At 40.6% G+C, this 22,733-nt stretch overlaps 2 protein-coding genes across 2 annotated transcripts in view; both read right to left on the bottom strand.

Moving 5' to 3' along the window:
* Nucleotides 1-8,957, bottom strand: part of LOC120023946 (brain-enriched guanylate kinase-associated protein-like) — a 63,169-nt gene extending 54,212 nt beyond the window's left edge. Inside the window, exons 1-5 of the mRNA XM_038968047.1 lie at nt 8,916-8,957; nt 5,518-5,591; nt 3,926-4,046; nt 3,492-3,774; nt 3,174-3,301 (exon numbers count right to left, since the gene is read on the bottom strand). Of these exons, the coding sequence (XP_038823975.1) occupies nt 3,174-3,301; nt 3,492-3,774; nt 3,926-4,046; nt 5,518-5,591; nt 8,916-8,957 (648 nt within the window). The remainder of the gene's footprint in view (nt 1-3,173; nt 3,302-3,491; nt 3,775-3,925; nt 4,047-5,517; nt 5,592-8,915) is intronic.
* A 582-nt stretch (nt 8,958-9,539) lies between these two features.
* Nucleotides 9,540-17,736, bottom strand: LOC120023947 (cytosolic 5'-nucleotidase 1A-like). Its single transcript, XM_038968048.1, has 6 exons — nt 17,626-17,736; nt 17,338-17,505; nt 11,089-11,218; nt 10,683-10,805; nt 10,288-10,472; nt 9,540-9,908 (listed from the first exon to the last, which is right to left on the bottom strand). The coding sequence occupies exons 1-6, from the start codon at nt 17,734-17,736 to the stop codon at nt 9,540-9,542; spliced, it is 1,086 nt and encodes a 361-aa protein (XP_038823976.1).
* Nucleotides 17,737-22,733: the final 4,997 nt, after the last annotated feature.

Raw genomic sequence — 22,733 nt, forward strand, 5'->3', positions numbered from 1 at the left:
GACCATGCCTCAGGACGACCTGACATGATGACTCCTTGCTGTCCCCAGTCCACCTGGCCGTGCTGCTGCTCCAGTTTCAACTGTTCTGCCTGCGGCTATGGAACCCTGACCTGTTCACCGGACGTGCTACCTGTCCCAGACCTGCTGTTTTCAACTCTCTAGAGACCGCAGGAGCGGTAGAGATACTCTTAATGATCGGCTATGAAAAGCCAACTGACATTTACTCCTGAGGTGCTGCACCCTCAACAACTACTGTGATTATTATTATTTGACCATGCTGGTCATTTATGAACATTTGAACATCTTGGCCATGTTCTGTTATAATCTCCACCCGGCACAGCCAGAAGAGGACTTGCCACCCCTCATAGCCTGGTTCCTCTCTAGGTTTCTTCCTAGGTTTTGGCCTTTCTAGGGAGTTTTTCCTAGCCACCGTGCTTCTACACCTGCATTGCTTGCTGTTTGGGGTTTTAGGCTGGGTTTCTGTACAGCACTTTGAGATATCAGCTGATGTAAGAAGGGCTTTATAAATACATTTGATTTGAATGAAGTAGATTGGGAAGCATCCAAAATGGAATTGCCTCATAACAATACAATTACAATAATCACTCTGTGAAAATTATAGGCTATAACACAATTTTCTGTAAAATGTTTGAACCAACTTGTGCGCTCAAGACCATTCGTGAAATAGTCACATTATGGTTATTTTGAACAGATCACCACCGCTTGGGTAAAATTATAGTTTAACAAATAAGCCTATACGATCAAATTCATTGCTTCCAATAATAACACGAAAAACAACTGCTTTAAATACAAAGATCACCTTATTTCAACATACATCCGGAAAGTATTCAGACCCTTTGACTTTTTCCACATTTTGTTACGTTAGTCTTATTCTAAAATGGATTAAATACATTTGTTTCCCCCATCAATCTATACACAATACCCCATAATGACAAAGTGAAAACAGTTTTTTTTTAATTTATTGCAAATGTATTCAAAATAAAAACAGAAATATCTTATTCGACCTTGAGATGTTTCTACAACTTGATTGGAGTCCAGGTAAATTCAATTGATTGGACATGATTTGTACAGGCACACACCTGTCTATACAAGGTCCCACAGTTGACAGTGCATGTCAGAGCAAAAAACCAAGCCATGAGGTCAAAGGAATTGTCCATAGAGCTCCGAGACATGATTGTGTCAAGGCACAGATCTGGGGAAGGGTACCAAAACATTTCTGCAGCATTGAAGGTCCCCAAGAACAGTGGCCAGAGACCGGACTTTCTGCCAAAGTTGCTTCAACAAAGTACAGAGTAAAGGGTCTGAATACTTATGTAAATGTGATATTTCAGTTTTTTTTTTATACATTTGCAAAAATTTCAAAAAAACTGTTTTTGCTTTGTCATTATGGGGTATAATCCATTTTAGAATAAGGCTGTAATGTACATTTTTTGGGAAAAGGTCAATGGGTCTTAATACTTTCCGAATGCACTCTATACGAAGTAATCCGTTGAGAATGTCCATGTCATATCAATAAAGACTAAATTATTCCATATCATTGCTGTGTTGTGGCCAGATGTTTTAAGACTACTTGTTGCAGCAGATTAGGCATTCTTTTTAGCAAACCAATTTCTAATATTCATTTTGACCACGATGAAGAAAACAAGTTAAGGTAGCCTACTCTTGAACATGACATTCTGAACGATCACAAGGCTGTTTACATAACGCTCCACCCACTATTAATTTGACTCATCAAAAAGAGAAATGAGCTTCATGATGCATTTATGATAGGTCTAAATCCCTGTCAGACATCATTTCTTGAGCCATATTTATTTTAACAAGAAAAAAGGTTTTGCGGTAATTAAAACTTTAAATGGCCAAATATCCTACATTAGTGTTATAGCAACAACAACAAAAATATAAGTCATGCAAAGTTTCATTCAACCATGTATTTTATTTGGACGGGCTAGGAGGTGCGGTAGGGCGAGCATGGCTCCCTAAGGCCCACCCACAACGCCAGGCCTGCAGTAAAGTAATATATGGTGTTAAATTTAAAATGCACTTTATTTACATTTGATATTATGTTTATGAAATAGATAAATAATTTTTTTGATATTTTGGAAACATATGTATAAATAATATACCCATCTGTAAAGTATGTAACATAGAGAAATGCACAAGCGATGGGCTTGTAAAGGATTCCAGAAAACATATCAAAGCTACGTGAACATACAGACTTTTAATAACTTCTCTATGCCGAAATCTTATTTTTTTGTCTTTTAAAATGCTGAAATATCAAATGATCCCTCCTGGAAAACGACCTGTGAGACAAAAAATAAATAGCTTAAACATCACTGCAACTTCAGCCAGGCGTTGCTGTCAATTAAAGCTAATTGAATGAATCGTTGCGGAAGGATTGTTCAGTGTCGAACCTCAAAAGGGTAAAGTGCCTGGGCCAAGTTTCTGCCTGTCAACATCGAATGGCACAGTCATCGGTGCCATGAGTGTTGCATGTTGGGCAGGGAGCAATCCAGGACCCTGGTATGGAGGCGTTGTGGTGATCCCACCAGGGTAGAATAGCTTGGGATACCTGCCCCCTAGGCTTCCATTATCTGCTGTTAGAAGGAAAGGTGTTAGCAGGAGATCATCAGAGAGGGCTATCAATGCCTGGCACAGTCTGGGAGTTAAACCTCGTGTAGTCTAAAGCACTATTCACCTGCTTTCATGGAATAAGGATTCACTCCTTTGGGGAGACTAGAGTTCCCCAGATACATCCCCATCGGTGGAGGAGGTAGAACAGGCTTGTTCTGGAAAACACATCAACAAATTTGCAAATGTATTAGTAACGCTCTTACAGTTGAAATACAATGGTCATCCACTGCTTTAATGACGTGAGTTAAAGTGAATACCTCAGTCTTGGGCATGGGACTTGCGTCAACCCATCTGTGCAGGTTTTGATCCCAGACAATCTTAAGGAAGAAGATAATAAAGACAATGTGAATAAAGACACGGAGAAATAGATGAATCCACTAGAGTGTCTCTGTATACAATATACATAACAGGTTCCTTACAGAATTATGCTTGTCATCTGGTATCCTTGTCATCTGAGGAACTTCTTCCTTTTCACCGAAGAACCACCTGATCCAGCCTCCACTGTTTGGTGTTTTCTGTACTTGGGTTGCTGGGTACTGAGGTTTAGCCACCGGCCAACTGCCGGCCTGGCTCTGAGGGTTGGCCTCGAAATGTTCTGGCTTGGTGATGGTCATTAAAGCAGGATCCGCCACATATCTACTCCGGATATCTGTGACAAGTGGGAGAAATCAAGCACTCTGCTTGTCACCGTACAGAACAACCACTAGCTGACAGTGTAACTTGCAATGATACTTTGTTACAACCCAAACACAACTACAGGCAAATGGATGAATTGAGTTAAACCTGTTTAACGTAGACACTTAGACACCACACTCATAAGATAAGGCTTTTCTTATTACCTTTTCTCCTGGCATAGAAATCTCCACAACGTGGAGCATTCAATCCAGCATCCCAGGATCCCACTATGGGGATGATGGGAGGTGTAGGTGGTCCATGAAATTCCATCTGTTCCATTCCATTGTTTTTTATTGGGATGATGCCTTGTTGGAATGATTGGTTCTTGTTGGGATCCTCCCTCTGGATGATTCCTATCGGGAGGATTCCGTCCCGCTGTGCAGGGGTGATGTTTTTCGGTTGGATCCCCTCCGCTTCAGGTGCCACAGGCATGTTGTCATCAAGGAGCTATCCAGTACAGGTGGAGTACAGGAGTTACAAAGACATAGTTACCATTACCATTCCAGTCATCATCATCATCACAATCCCAGCCATCATCATCAATCTTCATCATGATTACACATGACTCATTCTACTCTTGCTGAGACTAATCTACTACCTGAGAGAGGGCACTCTGCAACTCAGTAAACTGCTTCCACATGGAATTCAGCTGCTCATGCATGTGGTTCATTGACTGCTGCAAGTTGTTCACCTGGTTCTGGGTTCTCTGCATCTCATCCCTAGCGGTCATCAGGAAGTTAAAGATGACTTTAAGATAAAGAGACTTCACCATGTCCATTGGACCATCTTTAGGATTCTTTCTCACCCAATTCCCATTTCATTAGGATTGCACCTCTGTGCAGATGTTACATTGTGTTATGTAGAAAACCCTTACCCTGACATGGGCTCATGGACCAATGGGATCATTGGTATGTCTCCCTGCTCCTGGTTAACTAAACAAAGAACGCGAGGAAGATTAGAGGACAACGTCTTGGTTCAGCAATGGCACATTCAGCACACCATGACTATTGGACTGTACAAATGAAGTCAAATCTTGCTCCATTGGTAGTTTTGGGACAATTACCAGCATTTTTCAACCTTACATCAGTCCAGTCAGTGCTTACCTTCAGGAGAGTTATCCATGGTTAGCTTTCTCAGAAAAAGACAATCCTTGTGAAGTGCACTCCGTCTGGGTCAACAATACAATGATCCACAGCCTTCAGGAAACTTTCTGTCGTGTGCCTGAATGACAGAACCACAGAACTAGAACGTGATTCTGTTTCTATGGACAGAACAGCAGTGGTATTGCTCAGTGTTCTGACCTATTGAGTCATAATCATGACTAACAGTTCATCTAGGTTAACAACGTCATAGTAACCAGAGACTCTTCGATTGATTGTGACATAATCAATCCACAGTTCCATTTATTTCCATTATCACGTGGAATTGAGATTGAATAAGTGACATGTAGGCTATAATCCTATGAGGATTATTATGTCCAATGCCAGAATCAGGACACATGAAACCACAAGGCCTAGTGGAACACTGCCGTTTGCACTGCGGAAAAGTGAAGTCATTCTAAAACCCACTGAAACTCAATACATCTAGTTTTTAAATATAAACAGAACCATTTTGTTACACTAGAAGTCTATAGCAGAGTCCTTGCTGAACATCTGCTTCCAACTCTGTGTTATAGGCCAATGCCTGGTAAAAAATGTTACCACTAAACAACTGAATAAATTCCTCTATAAATAGACCAACAATAAGTTACAGTGAGTTGATAGTCATTTGGTTGAATTACAGTATTTTAGGCCCCTCCCAGATTTTGGTGACCTGGATAATGTTGCTGCTGTGGGAATCATCCTGCTCCTTCTTGTAAGGAACGGGGCCAGCTGACCTCAATACATGTCATTATCATATCACAGTTTCCTGTTGGCAAGAAGCAGCCGTGTCACTGTGTGTGTGTCAGTCCTACGTAACACAGCCTAAAGATGTGCCACATGCTAGCGCCCTGGCAGCACGATACAGTCAAGTGCTGTTGCTGTTGTTGACTTCCCTGTAGACACCAAAACATCCCCATCCCATCCCGACACACACTTATCACTAACAGACAGCGTTCATACAAACCCTCTTCAAAGATTATCCGAAATAAACCCCACATAGCCACACGCCCCAATCCATCTCCCATCGTTGAGACCCCCCCCCATATACCTTCTGTTTTCGTCCACAGACATGATAATACTCCGCTTCTTCTTCTTCTTGATGTTCTTGGGCTTGAACTCATTCTGGGAAGCACAAACACATACAGGTCAGTCCCAGACATCTATGGCAGTAGAGCAACAACCACAATCAACCATCTGTTGCATAGGTAAGTGCATATTGGTAGTGGATGAGGTGAACTATCTATTTTACAAAGTAAAATGCTTTGAATAAGCACCATGATCTCCACCTTCACACAAGCATACACCCGCACACGCGCACACACAGCTAATTATAGTGCCTGTGTGATGAGGACGAGGTGTATCTCATAGAACCCAGCGGGGGTACTTTGTGCCTCTAATCCTTTGTTATGATTTGTGTCTTAAACAAGCAGTGCCTACTCAGTCCTCCTAGTGTCAGCACCCAGAGTATCCATGGCAACTGCAGGCTGGGCCCAGCTCATGGAGATGCAGTCTGTTGCCCAACAGGCAGAAAGATACCTCGTGTACACTAAATAGTGTGAATGACAGTGCTCTCCTATGGGGCGTTCCTCCATGTGCATGGAAGATAGGGTTTTGATCAATTCTGGTTCCAGCAGGGGGAGGCTGATTGATGCAAGATTTTACTCCAGGATCTGAATGAGTTTTCTACATTTGATTGCTATAGTTCACGTAAGAGCAAAAAATGCTAAAGCGAAGGCCAATGTAAACATCACAAACCAGTGAACAAAACAATTCAGCTATTTTGTAGCCATCAGCACCATCTATTGGTGAGATTTGATAATAGATAAAAACAAATCGACCATTCAAATCTATTTCTAACCTTTATTCAATCTCGCTGCAACACCGTACTGCTATACGCACATGATAAACCCTTTATTCTCAGATAAAAGCAAAAAAACAATCTTGATATTCTTAAATATAGAAATTATAGTTAAAAGGTGAACAATTCCTCAAATATGTGTTATGTAAAATAATGTTTTTTAAATACATGTGCAACATGAAATGGACTTTCCTTTTGCATAATGTTTATTTCAATTTTAAACTGTAAGCGTAACACCTGACATGTAACATTTTACAAGTGGAACAGTAGATATGGTCAACTAGCTTTCTTGATATTTTGATAGAGCCTCATACAGCTTTACCTGCAAGTTGAGGTTAATTGCATTTAAAAAGTCATGTTTTTTTTATGGAATAGGAAAAACGAATATATTAGAAACATGAATGGATAGTAAAAAGTGGAATAGATATTAAGTGTAAATAAGTGTAATATAGCCTGTTTTATATGGTAGCCTATGCATGAAAACCAAAATGCTTCATTTTCATATCAATAAGTATTCTACAGTTGAATTCGGAAGTTTACATACACTTAGGTTGGAGTCATTAAAACTCGTTTTTCAACCACTCCACAAATTTCTTGTTAACAAACTATAGTTTTGGCAAGTCGGTTAGGACATCTACTTTACGCATGACACAAGTCATTTTTCCAACAATTGTTTACAGACAGATTATTTCACTTATAATTCACTGTATCACAATTCCAGTGGGTTAGAAGTTAACATACACTAAGTTGACTGTGCCTTTAAACAGCTTGGAAAATTCCACAAAATGAGGTCATGGCTTTATAAGCTTCTGATAGGCTAATTGACATCATTTGAGTCAATTGGAGGTGTACCTGTGGATGCATTTCAAGGCCTACCTTCAAACTCAGTGCCTCTTTGCTTGACATCATGGGAAAATCAAAAGAAATCATCACAAAAATTGTAGACCTCCACAAGTCTGGTTCATCCTTGGGAGCAATTTCCAAACACCTGGTACCACGTTCATCTGTACAAACAATAGCACGCAAGTATAAACACCATGGGACCACGCAGCCGTCATACCGCTCAGGAAGGAGAAGCGTTCTGTCTCCTAGAGATGAACGTACTTTGGTGCGAAAAGTGCAAATCAATCCCAGAACAACAGCAAAGGACCTTGTGAAGATGCTGGAGGAAACAGGTACAAAAGTATCTAAATCCACAGTAAAACGAGTCCTATATCGGCATAACCTGAAAAGCCGCTCAGCAAGGAAGAAGCCACTGCTCCAAAACCGCCATAAAAAAAAACAGACTACGGTTTGCAACTGCACATGGGGACAAAGATCGTACTTTCTGGAGAAATGTCCTCTGGTCTGATGAAAGAAAAATAGAACTGTTTGGCCATAATGACCATCGTTATGTTTGGAGGAAAAAGGGGGAGGCTTGCAAGCCGAAGAACACCATCCCAACCGCAAAGCACGGGGGTGGCAGCATCATGTTGTGGGGGTGCTTTTCTGCAGGAGGGACTGGTGCACTTCACAAAATAGATAGCATCATGAGGCTGGAAAATTATGTGGAAAAATTGAGGCAACATCCAGACAGGAAGTTAAAGCTTGGTCGCAAATGGGTCTTCCAAATGAACAATGACCCCAAGCATACTTCCAAAGTTGTGGCAAAATGGCTTAAGGACAACAAAGTCAAGGTATTGGAGTGGCCATCACAAAGCCCTGACCCCAATCCCATAGAACATTTGTGGGCAGAACTGAAAAAACGTTTGCGAGCAAGGAGGCCTACAAACCTGTCTCAGTTACACCAGCTCTGTCAGGAGGAATGGGCCAAAATTCACCCAACTTATTGTGGGAAGCTTGTGGAAGGCTACCAGAAACATTTGACCCAAGTTAAAAAATGTAAAGGCAATGCTAGCAAAAACTAATTGAGTGTATGTAAACTTCTGACCCACTGGGAATGTGATGAAAGAAATAAAAGCTGAAATAAATAATTCTCTACTATTATTCTGACATTTCACATTCTTAAAATAAAGTGGTGATCCTAACTGACCTAAGACAGGCAATTTTACTAGGATTAAATGTCAGGAATTGTGAAAAACTGAGTTGAAATGTATTTGGCTAAGGTGTATGTTAAATTCCAACTTCAAATGTACCTTGTAAAAACTCCCTTTCATTCCTTTACTATGCACATATCCTTAACGTTCCTCTATGCAAAGGATTTCAAAGCTATGATAAACCGCAGTACACAAAACCATGACATGCATGGGCAGAAGTCTAGACGCAGGAGTGTTGAGAATATACAGGTCAAAATAAAGGAAACACTCAAATAAAATGTCTTAATAGGCCGTTGGGGCACCACGAGCCAGAACAGCTTCAATGCACCTTGGCGTAGATTCTACAAGTGTCTGGAACCCTATTGGAGGGTCGAGACACCGTTGTTCCATGAGAAATTCCATCGTTTGGTGTTTTGTTGCTGGAAAACGCTGTCTCTGGCACCACTCCAGAATTTCCCATAGTTGTCCAATTGGGGTGAAATCTGGTGACTGAGACAGCCATGGCATATGGTTTACATAGTTGTCATGCTCATCAAATCATTCAGTGCCTACTTGTGCCCTGTGGATGGGGGCATTGTCATCCCATGGGGGCATAGCGAGGGTAGGCAAAATAATGGCATGCCCAGCATTTTTTTTAAATACAGGATGGGATGCTAATTGATTCATTAACTCAGGAACCACACCTGTATGGAAGCAACTAATTTCAATATACTTTGTGTCCCTCATGTACTCAACTCTTTTCATTATTTTGGCATTTAACTGTAAAACACATGTTTGTCTCTGCAGCAAATGAGACCAAATATCATTCTCTAAAGATATAAAAACACTTCCCTGTGTGAAATGTGAACACACTTCATGACATACATTTTCACACAAAAACTAGATACTACATTCTGTAATTAACTGGAATATGATGACTATTTCAGAAAAGTATTCTCCCTTTTCTTCTTATGAAAGAGAACATTTGGTGACATTGTAAACTTGTTTTATTTTAGCAAAAATCCCTGAAGTGAGTAGTACATTTTTACTACAGTATATTCTGATAAAAATATTTTAGTAGAAGTGGCTTTATTTTTTTTAATACAAAATCCAGCACAAAACAAAAGACTGCTGAAGACAGGGTTGTGCGCAACTATTTGCATAATGTATGATACCTTCCCACCCCTAGGAGGCTCACTACATCATGTCTTTGGCAGGCTGCTCAATAAATATTCCCTTGTTGTACTTCTGTCCAATCCCATAAGGCACGTGTGCAGCGATAGTCCCCAGCTCCTTGGCACCTTCAATGTGGAACATCTGGTCATCAAAGAAGATGTGAGGCTGGATCTTCTGTAGGAGGGGCCCTTTAGGTGCTCCGGCTAGGAACAGGGCCTCATCGATCTCCAGGCCCCAGCTCCTGAGTGTCTTGAGGACGCGGACCCCTGAGCTGGCTGCACTGCGGGATGTGACTAGGTAAGTACGAATGGGGCAGGTCATACGCTCGTTCTTGGCGTAGAACTTCCTCTGGAGCATCCCCAGCGCCTCCAGGAAACACTTTAAGGGGCCCTGAGTGAATGAACGCGACATAGGGTTGGCATAACATTATTATTATTTTATTTTTTATCTAAGCAAATAACACATCAATGGGTTCCACTTTATTTGGACATTCTCCTATTATAGATGGTCTTTAGACGCTCAAACTATCACCAATCAATCAACTACCACGGATGATATGCAACAACTTGCAAGGGTTAAGGTTAGGTCTAGGATTACAGTAAGTGGGTGTGTTAGTTAAAACGTTTGTTGATAGTAAGTTGAACATCTATAACTCTCTATAGGGAGACTCCAAATAAAGTGTTAGCCATAGAGGGGAAAAGAAAAATAAATGTAATAATCAGAATCAAAAAGCTAAAAGAAAAATGGAGGCATGTACTCTCATGAACACCTGTGCAAGAGGTTTGTTCTCAAACTCCTTCTCATGCTCAAAGGACGTGTCCAGGCCGTGTTGTTTCACGATGATCTCCGACTCAGAGAAGAGGACGGCGTCCCCGTCAAAGGCAACTTTCAGCTGTGTGTCGGAAAGCTGGTTCTCCACATCTTCGGACGCAAACATGGTCGCTGCTGCAATGCCTATTTATAAAAGACATTATAAGGGGCTTATACATGCTCATAACAATGGTATCATAATGTATTACATCTGTATGCTATATTATATCTATAAAGTGTTCCCACAATGTACGTCTACAGTTTTTTTTACTCTGTTAAAAATGCAGTATCCATGGTAACCTAAAACAGTTTAATCCCTATAGGACAATAAAGGAAAGTAGCATTATCAACTACCCTCCTCAATGGCCTCTATGACTTTCTCTCCATCCTTTGAGAGGTACAGGTTGGTCATGTAGGCCTTCAGATAGCCAATGGGGCTTTCCCCTCCCGTCATACAGAATCTTTCAATGGTTAAATCTGTCAGGGAGAGTGAAAAACAAAAACATATCAGAACCCCATAGAAATCCGATAGTATAGTCATCAGGCTGGTAGCCAAAGATGGCCACTAACATCCATGCAAAACAGCCATTTAACTATTAAGAAAAAAATATTTGGTCAAAAATACCAGTCATTCAATGAAATGCAGCACACAAGTAGTGAGTCTTATAACCAAAGAAATATAATTACTAGAATTACTCGTCATTGTATTTCTCTGCTTATAGCACTGTAGTAGGCATGGCTGAGCGTGTCGACCACGAACCGTAGTGGTTGATGCTGTTGATGAGGCGCACCCCGACCTGGGCGTGGTTATTCGTCATCAGTATGACGTCAAACAACTCGTCGCTGTCGGGGTAGAGCCGCCTCAGCCGTGCGTTCACATTCATCAGAGCCTGCAGTGTGTGTGGGTGTGTGTTTTTAGGACAGAATTGACAAAGGGATAAATTCAAAACCTGACTGGTGGGTACTAGAGCAACTACTTACAGGTGGTTGCTTCAGACTATTTAGTCCCAAATTGCAACATGTACATATGCAGGCAGGCACGCTCACATGTACTGATAAATGCACAGGGGCGGAAGGGGACAAGAATTCGGCCCTGGCATTTTATCCACACCAGCCCACGTCGCTGTATAAACCACCATCATGCTACCACCCCCGGCAGGCCACCAACCACACACACACTATACCCTGACAGGCAATAGTGCTGACATAACATTGGTAGTACAATACAGCGTTTCTCAACCATTTTCTGTTCCAGTGACTGGCAACACATGGTCCTCTTTTTTAACCAGCTTAGGTTTAAAAAAATAAAAATAAAAATGTAAAAACACCACTGGAAATACAACTCACCACTATAACTGGGCCTCTTCTCTAACCATTTGCTTTGCCTCCCTGTTGTGCTGTCTATTAGTCTAAGCATCTTCTCTGCTGTCACTGTGCTGCTTTTGTTCTGTCTGCTCAAGCATTAGACGTTATAAAAGCCAAGCTAACGACTTAGCCTATATTGCAAACTAGTGCCCGTCATATATGTTCTCCTGAATCAGCACGACTAACTCTTAAACTGGGTTAAATCAAGGTTTATCTAATAATCTTGGTGCAACAAATTAAAGTTGAATTACATCTTTCCTCTAATCTAAGTTCAGTTTAAACTTCAAACCTAGATTAATTTTAAACCTGTTGCTCAATGAATAAAAAAATATTAACTTAGATTGGAGATTAATTCTAAATTGCCACTTGAGGTGGTTTAACTGATAAAATGGCAGCATATCTACTGTGGAGAAACCAAAATGACAGAGTTCCTCAGAGAATAATTAGAGACAGGTTGAATCCTGTTGAGTTTTATGATAATTAACAAATTATTAGTAGGCTATTTACATGCCCATTTTGTACAACAATTGAATTGGGGCTTATGATATGCCCAGCCTTGATACGAGTGATGATGTTACGCAACAATCTGAACGGGCCTGAACGGTAACATTGTAGTGAAGTTGCACTAACGTTAGTTTTAACGTGCATTGTAGGCATTGATATTTACCAGTTATTTATGCTTATTGGTGGGTCGAGTTGTCTGTCGTCATCATAGGGGTTATGGAGAGGGGCAAACTGCTGGGGAATCATCTCGCATATCTTCTGGGTGATGGGATCAATTTCATTGGACGGAGGCCCCCCTCCGAAGAAGTGTAATATATAGACTAAGTTGTTTCATCTAACATTTACAAGCAGGAATGCATGACTAAATACATTTTGTGCAACCTAACCCAGTGATTGTCGTGAATTATGGGTTGACAATTAGACTATAGTTGCTATATTTGTCAAAAAAGGACGGCAGATTTTTTTTTTGTTCAATAGAGATGATACATCTTAATGTGCACCTCTAATATCATAGGCTGATTAATTTGGGGTTCAAAACCTGAGGAAGAGGATACTCAAAACACATGAACTAGATCGATAACTCTAACACCCACTGCTAGTAGCCATGTATTCAACCAACAGTACATTTTATGTCTTAAAACACTTTGCATTTGTAGGCTACTAACCATGTGACCTATAGGCCTACACTACACTTGCAATGGCCTTTGCGCATTTCGCACCGCTCCATATCTCAAAGCCATATCAAATATCTAGGTGGTAAAATAATTGCTATTGAGCATTGAGAAATAAAAATGATACCTACAGAAAGCTGAGCCCCTCCAATCGTCAACCAGGACAAAGCTTCCAAAGCGGTGTTTTCCCCCAATTACATTTTGAAATGTCTTACGATTAGAACATATTTCTCTCTCAAGTGCATGGGGTGGGGGAGAGGAGAGTGGCTTGTTCATTACAGAAGCAGGCCCCAGTGAAACAGGCACAGGGCACACACTTTCATTACAGGAATCATGAGGCTAATGCTCTTTACCATTTGCCCAAATCATGGTTATGGCCACCCCCAAAAAATGACATTGAGTGAGATGAAATGTAAAATGTGCTCTTCCTGAGTTTATAGGCAGTGACACCCACCCTTACAGTTTACGATCCACGATGTCTGTCTAACTGTTGATAGTGTCGGAACAAGTATCTTTAACTATGCCGCGTTTCACTTTGAATATGAGTTTGCATGACCTAAGCCTACCAGAAAATCAGGCCGGCCCATCTTGGCAGATTAGTATAACAGAAACTGCTAAATTTTAACATTTTAAAAATCAAACCAACAAAGAAACTGGTCCAGCCCATCTGGCATTTCCCAGAATTGAACACCTGTGTGTAAACGGAGGACAGACGCCACAAAACATGTCACTGAAAAACACTGTTGGCTGCAACTGTGTTAAAACATTGTACTGCAGTGGAGGAGGATGGGGAAGACCATCCTACTCACTGAATTGCAGAAACGTTTAAATAGTGAAACATTAAAAAACATTTTTTTTATCCATTTTAGATACAGTAAATATATTCACGTCACCAAATAACTGATTAAAATACTGTTTTGCAATGAAGGACTACAGTAGCCGCAAGAGCACCATGGTGTAGCCGGAGGACAGCTAGTTTCCGTCCTCCACTGGGTACATTAACTTCAATACAAAACCTTGGGAGGCTCATGGTTCTCACTAGGGATGTAACAAATTATTAATTTTAAAAGCTAAGAAAAAAAAGAAAAAAAAATTCCATGTCAACTCACAATGCAGAATAAGTCCTATTAAGCGTGTACGACAACTAGTGCCAGTCATTGAAGTTACAGTGCATTCTGAAAATAATCAGAACCCTTGACTTTTTTCACGCTTCGTTACAGCCTTATTCTAAAATGTATTAAATTACTTTGTTTCCCTTAATCTACACACAATACCCCATAATGACAAAGCAAAAACAGGTGTTTAGAAATTTTTGAAAATGTATCAAATAAAAAACAGAAATACCTTATTTACATAAGTATTCAGACCCTTTGCTAGGAGACTCGAAATTGAGCTCAGGTGCATCATGTTTCAATGTATCATCCTTGAGATGTTTCTACAACTTGAAATTAAATCGATTGGACAGGATTTGGAAAGGCATACACCTGACTAGATAAGGTCCCACAGTTGACAGTGCATGTCAGAGAAAGAACCAAGCCATGAGGGTGAAGGAATTGTCCGTTGAGCTCAGACAGGATTGTGTCAATGCACAGATCTGGGGAAAGATACCAAAACCTTTCTGCGGCATTGAAGGTCTCCAAGAACACAGTGGTCTCCATCATTCGTAAATGGATGAAGTTTGGAAACACAACTCTTCCTAGAGCTGGCTGCTTGGCCAAACTGAGAAATCGGGGGAGAAGGGCCTTGGTTAGGGATGTGACCAAGAAGCCGATGGTCACTCAGACATAGCTCCTCTGTGGAGATGGGAGAACCTTCCAGAAGGACAAGCATCTCTGCAGCACTCCACCAATCAGGCCTTTATGGTAGTGGCCAGACAGAAGCCACTCTTCAGTAAAAGGCACATGACAGCCTTCTTGGTGTTTGCAAAAAAGGCACCTAAAGACTCACAGACCATGAGAAACACAATTTTCTGGCCTAATGAAACCAAGTTTGAACTCATTGGCCTGAATGCCAAGCTTCACGTCTGGAGGAAACCTGGCACCATCCCTATCGTGAAGCATGGTGGTGGCAGCATCATGCTGTGGGGATGTTTTTCAGCGGCGGGGAAAAATGAACGGAGCAAAGAACAGAGATCCTTAATGAAAAGGTTCACCTTCCAAAAGGAAAATGACCCTAAGCACACAGCCAAGTCAACGCAGGAGTGGCTACGGGACAAGTCTCCGAGTGTCCTAGAGTGGCCCAGCCAGAGCCCGGACTTGAACCAGATCGAACATCTCTGAAGAGACTTGAAAACAGCTGTGTAGCAACTCTCCCCATCCAACCTGACAGAGGTTAAGAGGATCAGCAGAGAAGAATGGGAGAAACTCCCCAAATACAAGTGTGCCAAGCTTGTAGCGTCATACCCAAGAAGACTTAATGATGTAATCGCTGCCAAAGGTTCTTCAACAAAGTACTGAGTAAAGGGTCTGAATACTTATGTAAATGTGATGGTTGCTTAAAAAAAACTATTTCTAAAAACCTGTTTTTGCTTTGTCATTATGGGCTATTCTGTGTAAATTTAGGAACAAAAAACAACTTTTATAGAATAAGGCTGAAACGTAACAAAATGTGGAAAAAGTGAAGGTCTGAATACTTTTCCGAATGAATTGTACATCTACCACAGTCATATACCTTTGAAAGCACCTCAGCTATGACATGTTTGTTTGTAAGGTACACTTTTTTAAATGCCGTATTGCTACGCCATTTTACTTGTCTGTAAAGGAATGCCACTTCTGAAACGGAATAACGTCAATCACTAGCCGACCAGAATTGTCAATCAAATAATCACGAGCTGCCGGCGCACTCTCTCCAAAATAAAGTACTTTGAAATATGTTAAATACCGTGACATTAGAAAGAAAACATCCACTAGGAATGAACTCCTAAGATTCAGTATTTTTGGAAAGGAGGAGACTGATTAGTTGCCTTACTTCCGCAAACACAAACACTTGCATCTTTCATAATGAGCTACAAAGGGTCGGAGAGAGAGGGGCACAGTATAGGTAGGTCGGCCACCAGGCAGACGGAGTCAGAATCATGCGCTAAGCTTATATATCTGCAATCAAAAGTTGTATCTGGCACCTTCAGTAAAGAAGGGCCTATCATCAATAAATAGGCTAGGATATTCTACACGCAAACGACCAAAAGACTGAACACACACACTCGCATAATTTGCAAAGAGAAAGAGCAGGCTAGCCAGCTGCACTGTAAATGTTTCTTAAATTTTAAGGATCCATATTTTTTTGTTTAAACATTAACGTTCACACTCCCTCAGACTTACACAGAAATTATGAGGACTTTCGGAGGACGTCCTCCAACCTATCAGAGCTCTTGCAGTATGGACTAACATCTTGTCCATCCAATCAAAGGATCAGAGAATTAATCTAGTCCTGAAAGCATAAGCTACAGCTAGCTAGCACTGCATAAAGTGTGGTGAGTAGTTGACTCAGAAAGAGAAAGACAATCGAACAGTTAAATTAATTTCTTCCAAAATGAATGAGAAGAAGCAGAGAGAGCTAGCTATATTTCATTGTATTTATTTCCCTTCAGAGTTTACCTTTCACTTACTTAGGTAGTTAATGCAGTTAATTTAGCCTACTCAACAACCTGCCTCAGAGGACTGCTATTTATGCAAGCTGGCCAAGCTTACCTTGACTTGCATTAATTTATTGCCACCGGGGCCGCCGTTGTAACTACTTGCTGTACTGCGTGATTGTACACATGGATTGTATTGTGGGTTTACTAATGTTTTTTTTGCCTGGTCACAGATAGCTGTTGTGAACTGTAGTCCAAATTCGAGTATCATGTAGTAGCCTAAACCTATTGATGTTACATTGAGCTGGGTGAATAGAATATGAATCACAGTCATCCAATATGCTGTAATAGAAATAAGGGCATGCTCAGAAAAAATTAATTGTCCTACAAAATCTTGAATGGCACTAACCGCCACTGGTGTACAGTAAGTATATATTTAGCAATTGTGAAATTGAAGTGATATGAAAGTAGGGGGCTATGTTTCTAGAACCTCAATGCAATTTAGAATCGATCTGTGTTTAAATAAATTTTTGGGCTGTTTTTGCTGCCAGAGCCAATTCTCCTATAAACAGAAAATGTAAGACCCTTACCAAAAAGATTGCAGTTAGAGTGCAGTATACCTGTAGTAATGTAGTTAGAATGCAGTATAACTGCAGGAGGCTGCAAATACTACATCCAAAATAACTTTACCATAGTAATTGTGCAGTGTAACTGCAGTTACAGTGCAGTATAACTGCAGTTCTGCAATCCCTGCGTCCAAAATACCACAGTCGACTGCAGTTTGTGCACTTTTACTGCAGTTTCAAAACGGCAATAATTGTAAGGGCACCCTCTGCCTTTTCCTAGCACAGACATGCAGGTAGGCCATATCCTTCAATCGCTCTCTGAATTAACCTACCTTCACTAAAGGAAACGCCACCCCTGGCATGAGCGGCTCATTGTCGTGCTCCTGTTGATAGGTCACATACTTCTCGACCCCATCTTCTTTGTAGATCTTCCCCTCTGCAACCATGTTGAACAGGGAGCGAGAGGAGACGGCGATAGTAACGGCATATTGGGGTTTGGGCTGTTTGCAAAACAAGAATAGTAAAGAAAGAAAATTACGATACGAGATTAGCAGCAAATATACCCGTATTGACACTTTTTTCTACAAACTGCAAACAAGATATGCGAATGTATCACTTACAGGTCTAGGTTTGTTTGTTTTTAAACTGTCAAAAAAGGCTTTTGCTGCTGTCCAGTCCTTTTCCTCTCCAGCCTCCGTGGCTGTTGGATCGGTAGTTTTGATTTCAGCCATATTTGGCCTGGAATTGAAAAGTTTTCAGTCTGATAATTCCGTAACAATGATTATCAATGTAGACGACCAGACCATGCGACTACAGGAAAGTTTGCTGGAATGCTTGCGCGATGGTGAAGATGTTCGTGTGTTTTTACCCATGACGCTTAATCACATGAGGTTGGTGGCATCTTAATTGGGGAGGACGGGCTCATGGTAATAGCTGGAGCAGAATCAGTGGAATGGTATCGATACATAAAACCAGGGCCGGCTCTAGCCTTTTGGATGCTCTAAGTGAGATTTGGTTGGGGGGCTCCCATCTCGTGGCAAAAACATTTTAGTGGCCCCCCGCTTGACGGTGGAGAGAAAATGTTAAAGCTGCAATATGTAACTTTTTGGACAACTTGAACAAATTCACATTGACATGTGTGTTATAGATCTGTCATTCTCATTGACAGCAAGTCTAAGAAGCGGTAGATATGTTCTATGTGCTCTATTTCTATGATTCTCATTCTTAAGTTTAGTTGTTACACCTTTTACTTTTGGTTTTGTACACCACCTTCAGACAGCTGAAAATTCAATATTTTGGGTAATGGGAAATATATATTTCACAGCGGTTTAGATGGTACAATGATTATCTATACTATACTTGTTTTGTCACATAAACTGAAATTAAGCAAACTATTAGAATTTTTGCAACCAGGAAATGGCGGAGTGATTTCTGCATAGTGCATCTTTACACATTTTGCAAAGAGGCGTAGAGAAAATGTGGCAGTTTTAAAGCAAGTTTTCTTCTACACGTTTTGTAATGACTTATGACATGTTAATATGATATCTGAGTGAGAATGACTAACAAAATCAATGGGGGCCCCAGAAGGTCAGGGCCCCTCGGCACGTGCCCTGCTTGCCCAGTCTGTATTCCGACAAGATTACTACAAGTTTAGAACATGGCTAATTGAGTGACTGTCAGTGACTGACATAACAAGAAAAACTGCTGATGCACAACCAAATTTCGAAATTGCACCTTATGTATTCTAATATTCATACTCTTCATAGTAAGTTGAGACCCTAGCTGTGTTCAAATACCCAAACTAACATACTGTATACTACATACTTAATGAGTATATACTACATACTATAAGTTCATTTTAGTATATTTTAAACGGAACAATATCCTTTCAGGTGAGCATACTAGCTCTTTGCCAGTCTACCGGAAGTTGATGCTGCTGCTATGCAACCTCTTGCTAGCTAGTTAGCATAACAAATTACTAGTTAAGACATTTTACGACTTCGGGTGTGTTGTTAAATTCAATCTGGAGTGCCAGAGTGCGCTCGAAAATTCAGAGCATTGTTAGATTGTCCGTTTGTAAATTCAGAGCATTTCGCTTTCGGAGCACACTGGACGCTCGGGCCGAGGAGTAGCTTTGATTTGAGCGTTCTGACCTTACAACGGCAGTCAAGCACCCAAACTAACGTTGGCTAGCTTGCTAGCTACTTCCGGAAACAAATGAGTGACCATTTTACTCGCCCTGGCAGAGCTGGTTAGGCAGTTTTCATGTTATCCAGAGCGTTGGTGATTAACTGTGTTGCTGGCAACATTTGCCTTAACTGACACCGGCCATATTCAACCGATGTTGAGCGCTCGTAAATTCACTATTCTAACCTCTGGTACACTCAGAAGAGTGTGCTCTGAAATTAGAGTAGATAGCCAGAGCAAATTTACGAAAGCACCCGAATGTCCATTGAGAACGCACAACAACTATACCATTTAGCTAAACTAATAATGACGGGTATAATCAAGTGAATAAACTTTGGGTAGTTAGTTAGATAACCTATTGTTAATATACTGGCAAGTTTGATGTATAAGTAATTTGTAAGTCGCTCTGGATAAGAGCGTCTGCTAAATGACTTAAATGTAAATAAGTAGCCAATTAACGTTAGGTAGCTAGCTAACATACCGGTACATACTGCTGTAATGATGTGCTATGTGGTTCGTAAGGAATGCGTAGCTAACAAATGGTCAGCCAACATAACGTGTAAGGTAACTATTTGAAAAGTAATTACTTTATTACATTTTGCTCAACATTTTGTTAACATTTCTCCTAATTAGTTACAGCCATGAATTTGTATCCGCCATCGTTGGCCTTCGGCAGTATATTTTCCGCCATTTTCTTCAAATCTGAAAACGATGTGAAGCCACGCCCATTTCCTGAAGAATTGCATTATGGGCCCTAAAGCACAGAAATAGTGTCCTCTGCGTGTATACTTCATATTTTGGTGAATTTAGTACGACATCCAGGAACTTTTGGCATACTAACTATATCCAATAAACATACTATATACTCAATTCATGTCACAAATAGTACGGCTAGTGTGGGTAGCATGAGTATTCGAACACAGCTCCTGACTGAGTTCCTAAGTGACCACTTATGTTGCTTTTGCCTGGAACCGGCCCTGCATAAAACACATGGCTTCCATGCATTTGATGCCATTCCATTTACTTTCTTCCATTGTGACTAAAACTAGCCTGTCCCTAAAACCACTACTATTGCCATCAACTGGCTATGATTAATCCTTACCACATTCATGTGAACTCCTCCTTTTCTTTCCTAGATTCCTTTCCTTCTTTCCTTGCTACTTCCGTTCCTTATTTCCTAGCGTCCTTTCCTCCTTTTCTAACTTCCTACTGTATCCTTCTTCCTTTCCTCTCTACTGCCCGTGGTTAATCCCTACCACATAAATGTGGACTCCTCCTTTTCTGTCCTAGATTCCTTTCATCCTTTCCTCCCCCCACCTTTCCTCCTATCCTACATCCTTTTATTTTCTTCTTTCCTAGCTATCTTTCCTCCTTTCCTAGCTTCCTTCCCTTCCTCAATTTCCTCTCCTCCTTCCTTATCTATTTTTCCTTATATCCTTACATTTCCTAGTTCCTTTTCATCTTTCCTTTTCATCTTTTAGCTCCCCTTTCCTAGCTTCCTTTCCTTCTTCCTTTCCTCCTTTTCTTTCCTAGATTAATTTCTTCCTTTCATCGCTCCCTTTAATTTCATCCTTTCCTGGCTCCCATTCCTCCATTCCTATATTCCTTCCCTACCTCCCTTTCCTATCCTCCATCCCTATCTCCCTTTCTTTATCTCCTTTCCTTTCCTAGCTCCTTTCAACCATTCCTATCTCCCTTTCCTTACTTCCTTTTCTTATTTTTTTCATAGATTTCTTTCCTCGCTCCCTTTCCTTTCTTCCTTTCCTAGCTCTGTTTCTTTTTCTCCTTTCTTGGCTTCCTTCCCTACCTTCCTTCCTCTCCTCCTTCTGTATCTCCCTTATCTCCTTTCTTTGCTTCCGTTCCTTATTGATTTAATTTCCTACTTTTGTTTCCTAGATTCCTTTCTTCCTTTACTTACTCCCTTTCCCTTCCTACTTTCCTAACTCCTTTTTTCCCCTCCTTTCCTAGCTTCCTTTCTTTTCCTCCTTTCCTAGGATTAACCATGGCCAGTAGAGAGGAAATGAAAGGAAGAAGGAAAGGCAGGAATCTAGGAAAGGGAGCTATTAAAGGAGGAAGTTAGATAAGCTAGGAAAGGAAATTAGATAAGGAAAGGGATATAGAGAAGGAGGAGAGGAAAGAGAGGTAGGGAAGGAGGAAAGGATATACATCTAGGAAAGTAGAAAAATAAATGGAGTTAGGGAAGGAGGAAAGGATATACATCTAGGAAAGTAGAAAAATAAATGGAGTTAGGGAAGGAGGAAAGGAAAATGAATCTAGGAAAGAAAAGGAGTAGAGGAAAAGTAAGCTAGAAAAGGGAGCTGGGAAAGGAAGAAAGGCGCTAGGAAAGGAGACAATGAAAGGGAGATAGGGAAGGAGGAGAGGAAATGGATGTAGGAAAGGAAAGGAAGCTAATAAAGGAGCAAAGGAAGCTAGGAAAGGAAAGGAACCTAGTAAAGAAAAGGAGTTCACATATATGTGGTAGGGATTAATGGCAGCCAGTAGATGGCTATAGTATTAGTTTCAGTGACAGGCTATTTTTAGTGACAGGCTAGTTTTAGTTACAGGGTGCTGTGGAGCTGCAGCTGGATGCATCTCACGATGCTCGCTCTGTCATTCTGAAAAAAATAAAAAATACTAATGTTCCCAGGCTACACATTTTAAGCACATTATCTGGCTACTTTTTGCATAAAGCTAAAGTCTGCCATATAGTTACTGTTTATCTGGGCGTTATTACTAATTCATTGTAATAAAATTGATACCAGCACAAAAACACAGAACATGCAATAATGGGAAAACTGATTAATATTGAAAACTACACAAGATGATTCCACAGGTGAAGAAGCCAGATGTGGAGGTCCTGGGCTGGCTTGGTTACACGTGGTCTGCATTTGTGAGGCCGGTTGGACCTATTGACAAATTCTCTAAAACAATGTTGGAGGCAGTTTATGGTAGAGAAATTAACATTAAATTATCTAGCAGTAGCTCTGGTGGACATTCCTACAGTCAGCATGCAAATTTCACACTCCCTCAAAACTTGAGACAGCTGTGGCATTATGTTGTGTGACAAAACTGCACATTTTAGAGTGTCCTTTTATTGTCTCCAGCACAAGGTGCACCTATGTAATGATCATGCTGTTTAATCAGCTATTTGATATGCCACCTGTCAGGTGGATCGATTATCTTGGCAAAGGAGAAATGCTCACTAACAGGGATGTAAACAAATTTGTGTCCAACATTTGAGAGAATGAACATTTTGGGTGTATGGAACATTTCTGGCATCTTTATTTCAGGTCATGAAACACGAGACCAACACTACATTTTGCGTATATTTTTTGGTTCAGTGTATAAATATTACAAACATTTTTACTTTACGACAGTATGCATTACATAAAATAGCCTATTTGATACACACATAATGCATTCATGTTGACCTATACACTTTTTTTATACATAATCCATCATGCAAATTAACAATTATTAAACGATGTATTGCAAATAACCTACTAGTTCTCATTGCACCTACAGGTAGGCTACAGTCAAT

The sequence above is a fragment of the Salvelinus namaycush genome, chromosome 29, assembly GCF_016432855.1.
Source record: "Salvelinus namaycush isolate Seneca chromosome 29, SaNama_1.0, whole genome shotgun sequence".
NCBI classification, from domain to species: domain Eukaryota; kingdom Metazoa; phylum Chordata; class Actinopteri; order Salmoniformes; family Salmonidae; genus Salvelinus; species Salvelinus namaycush.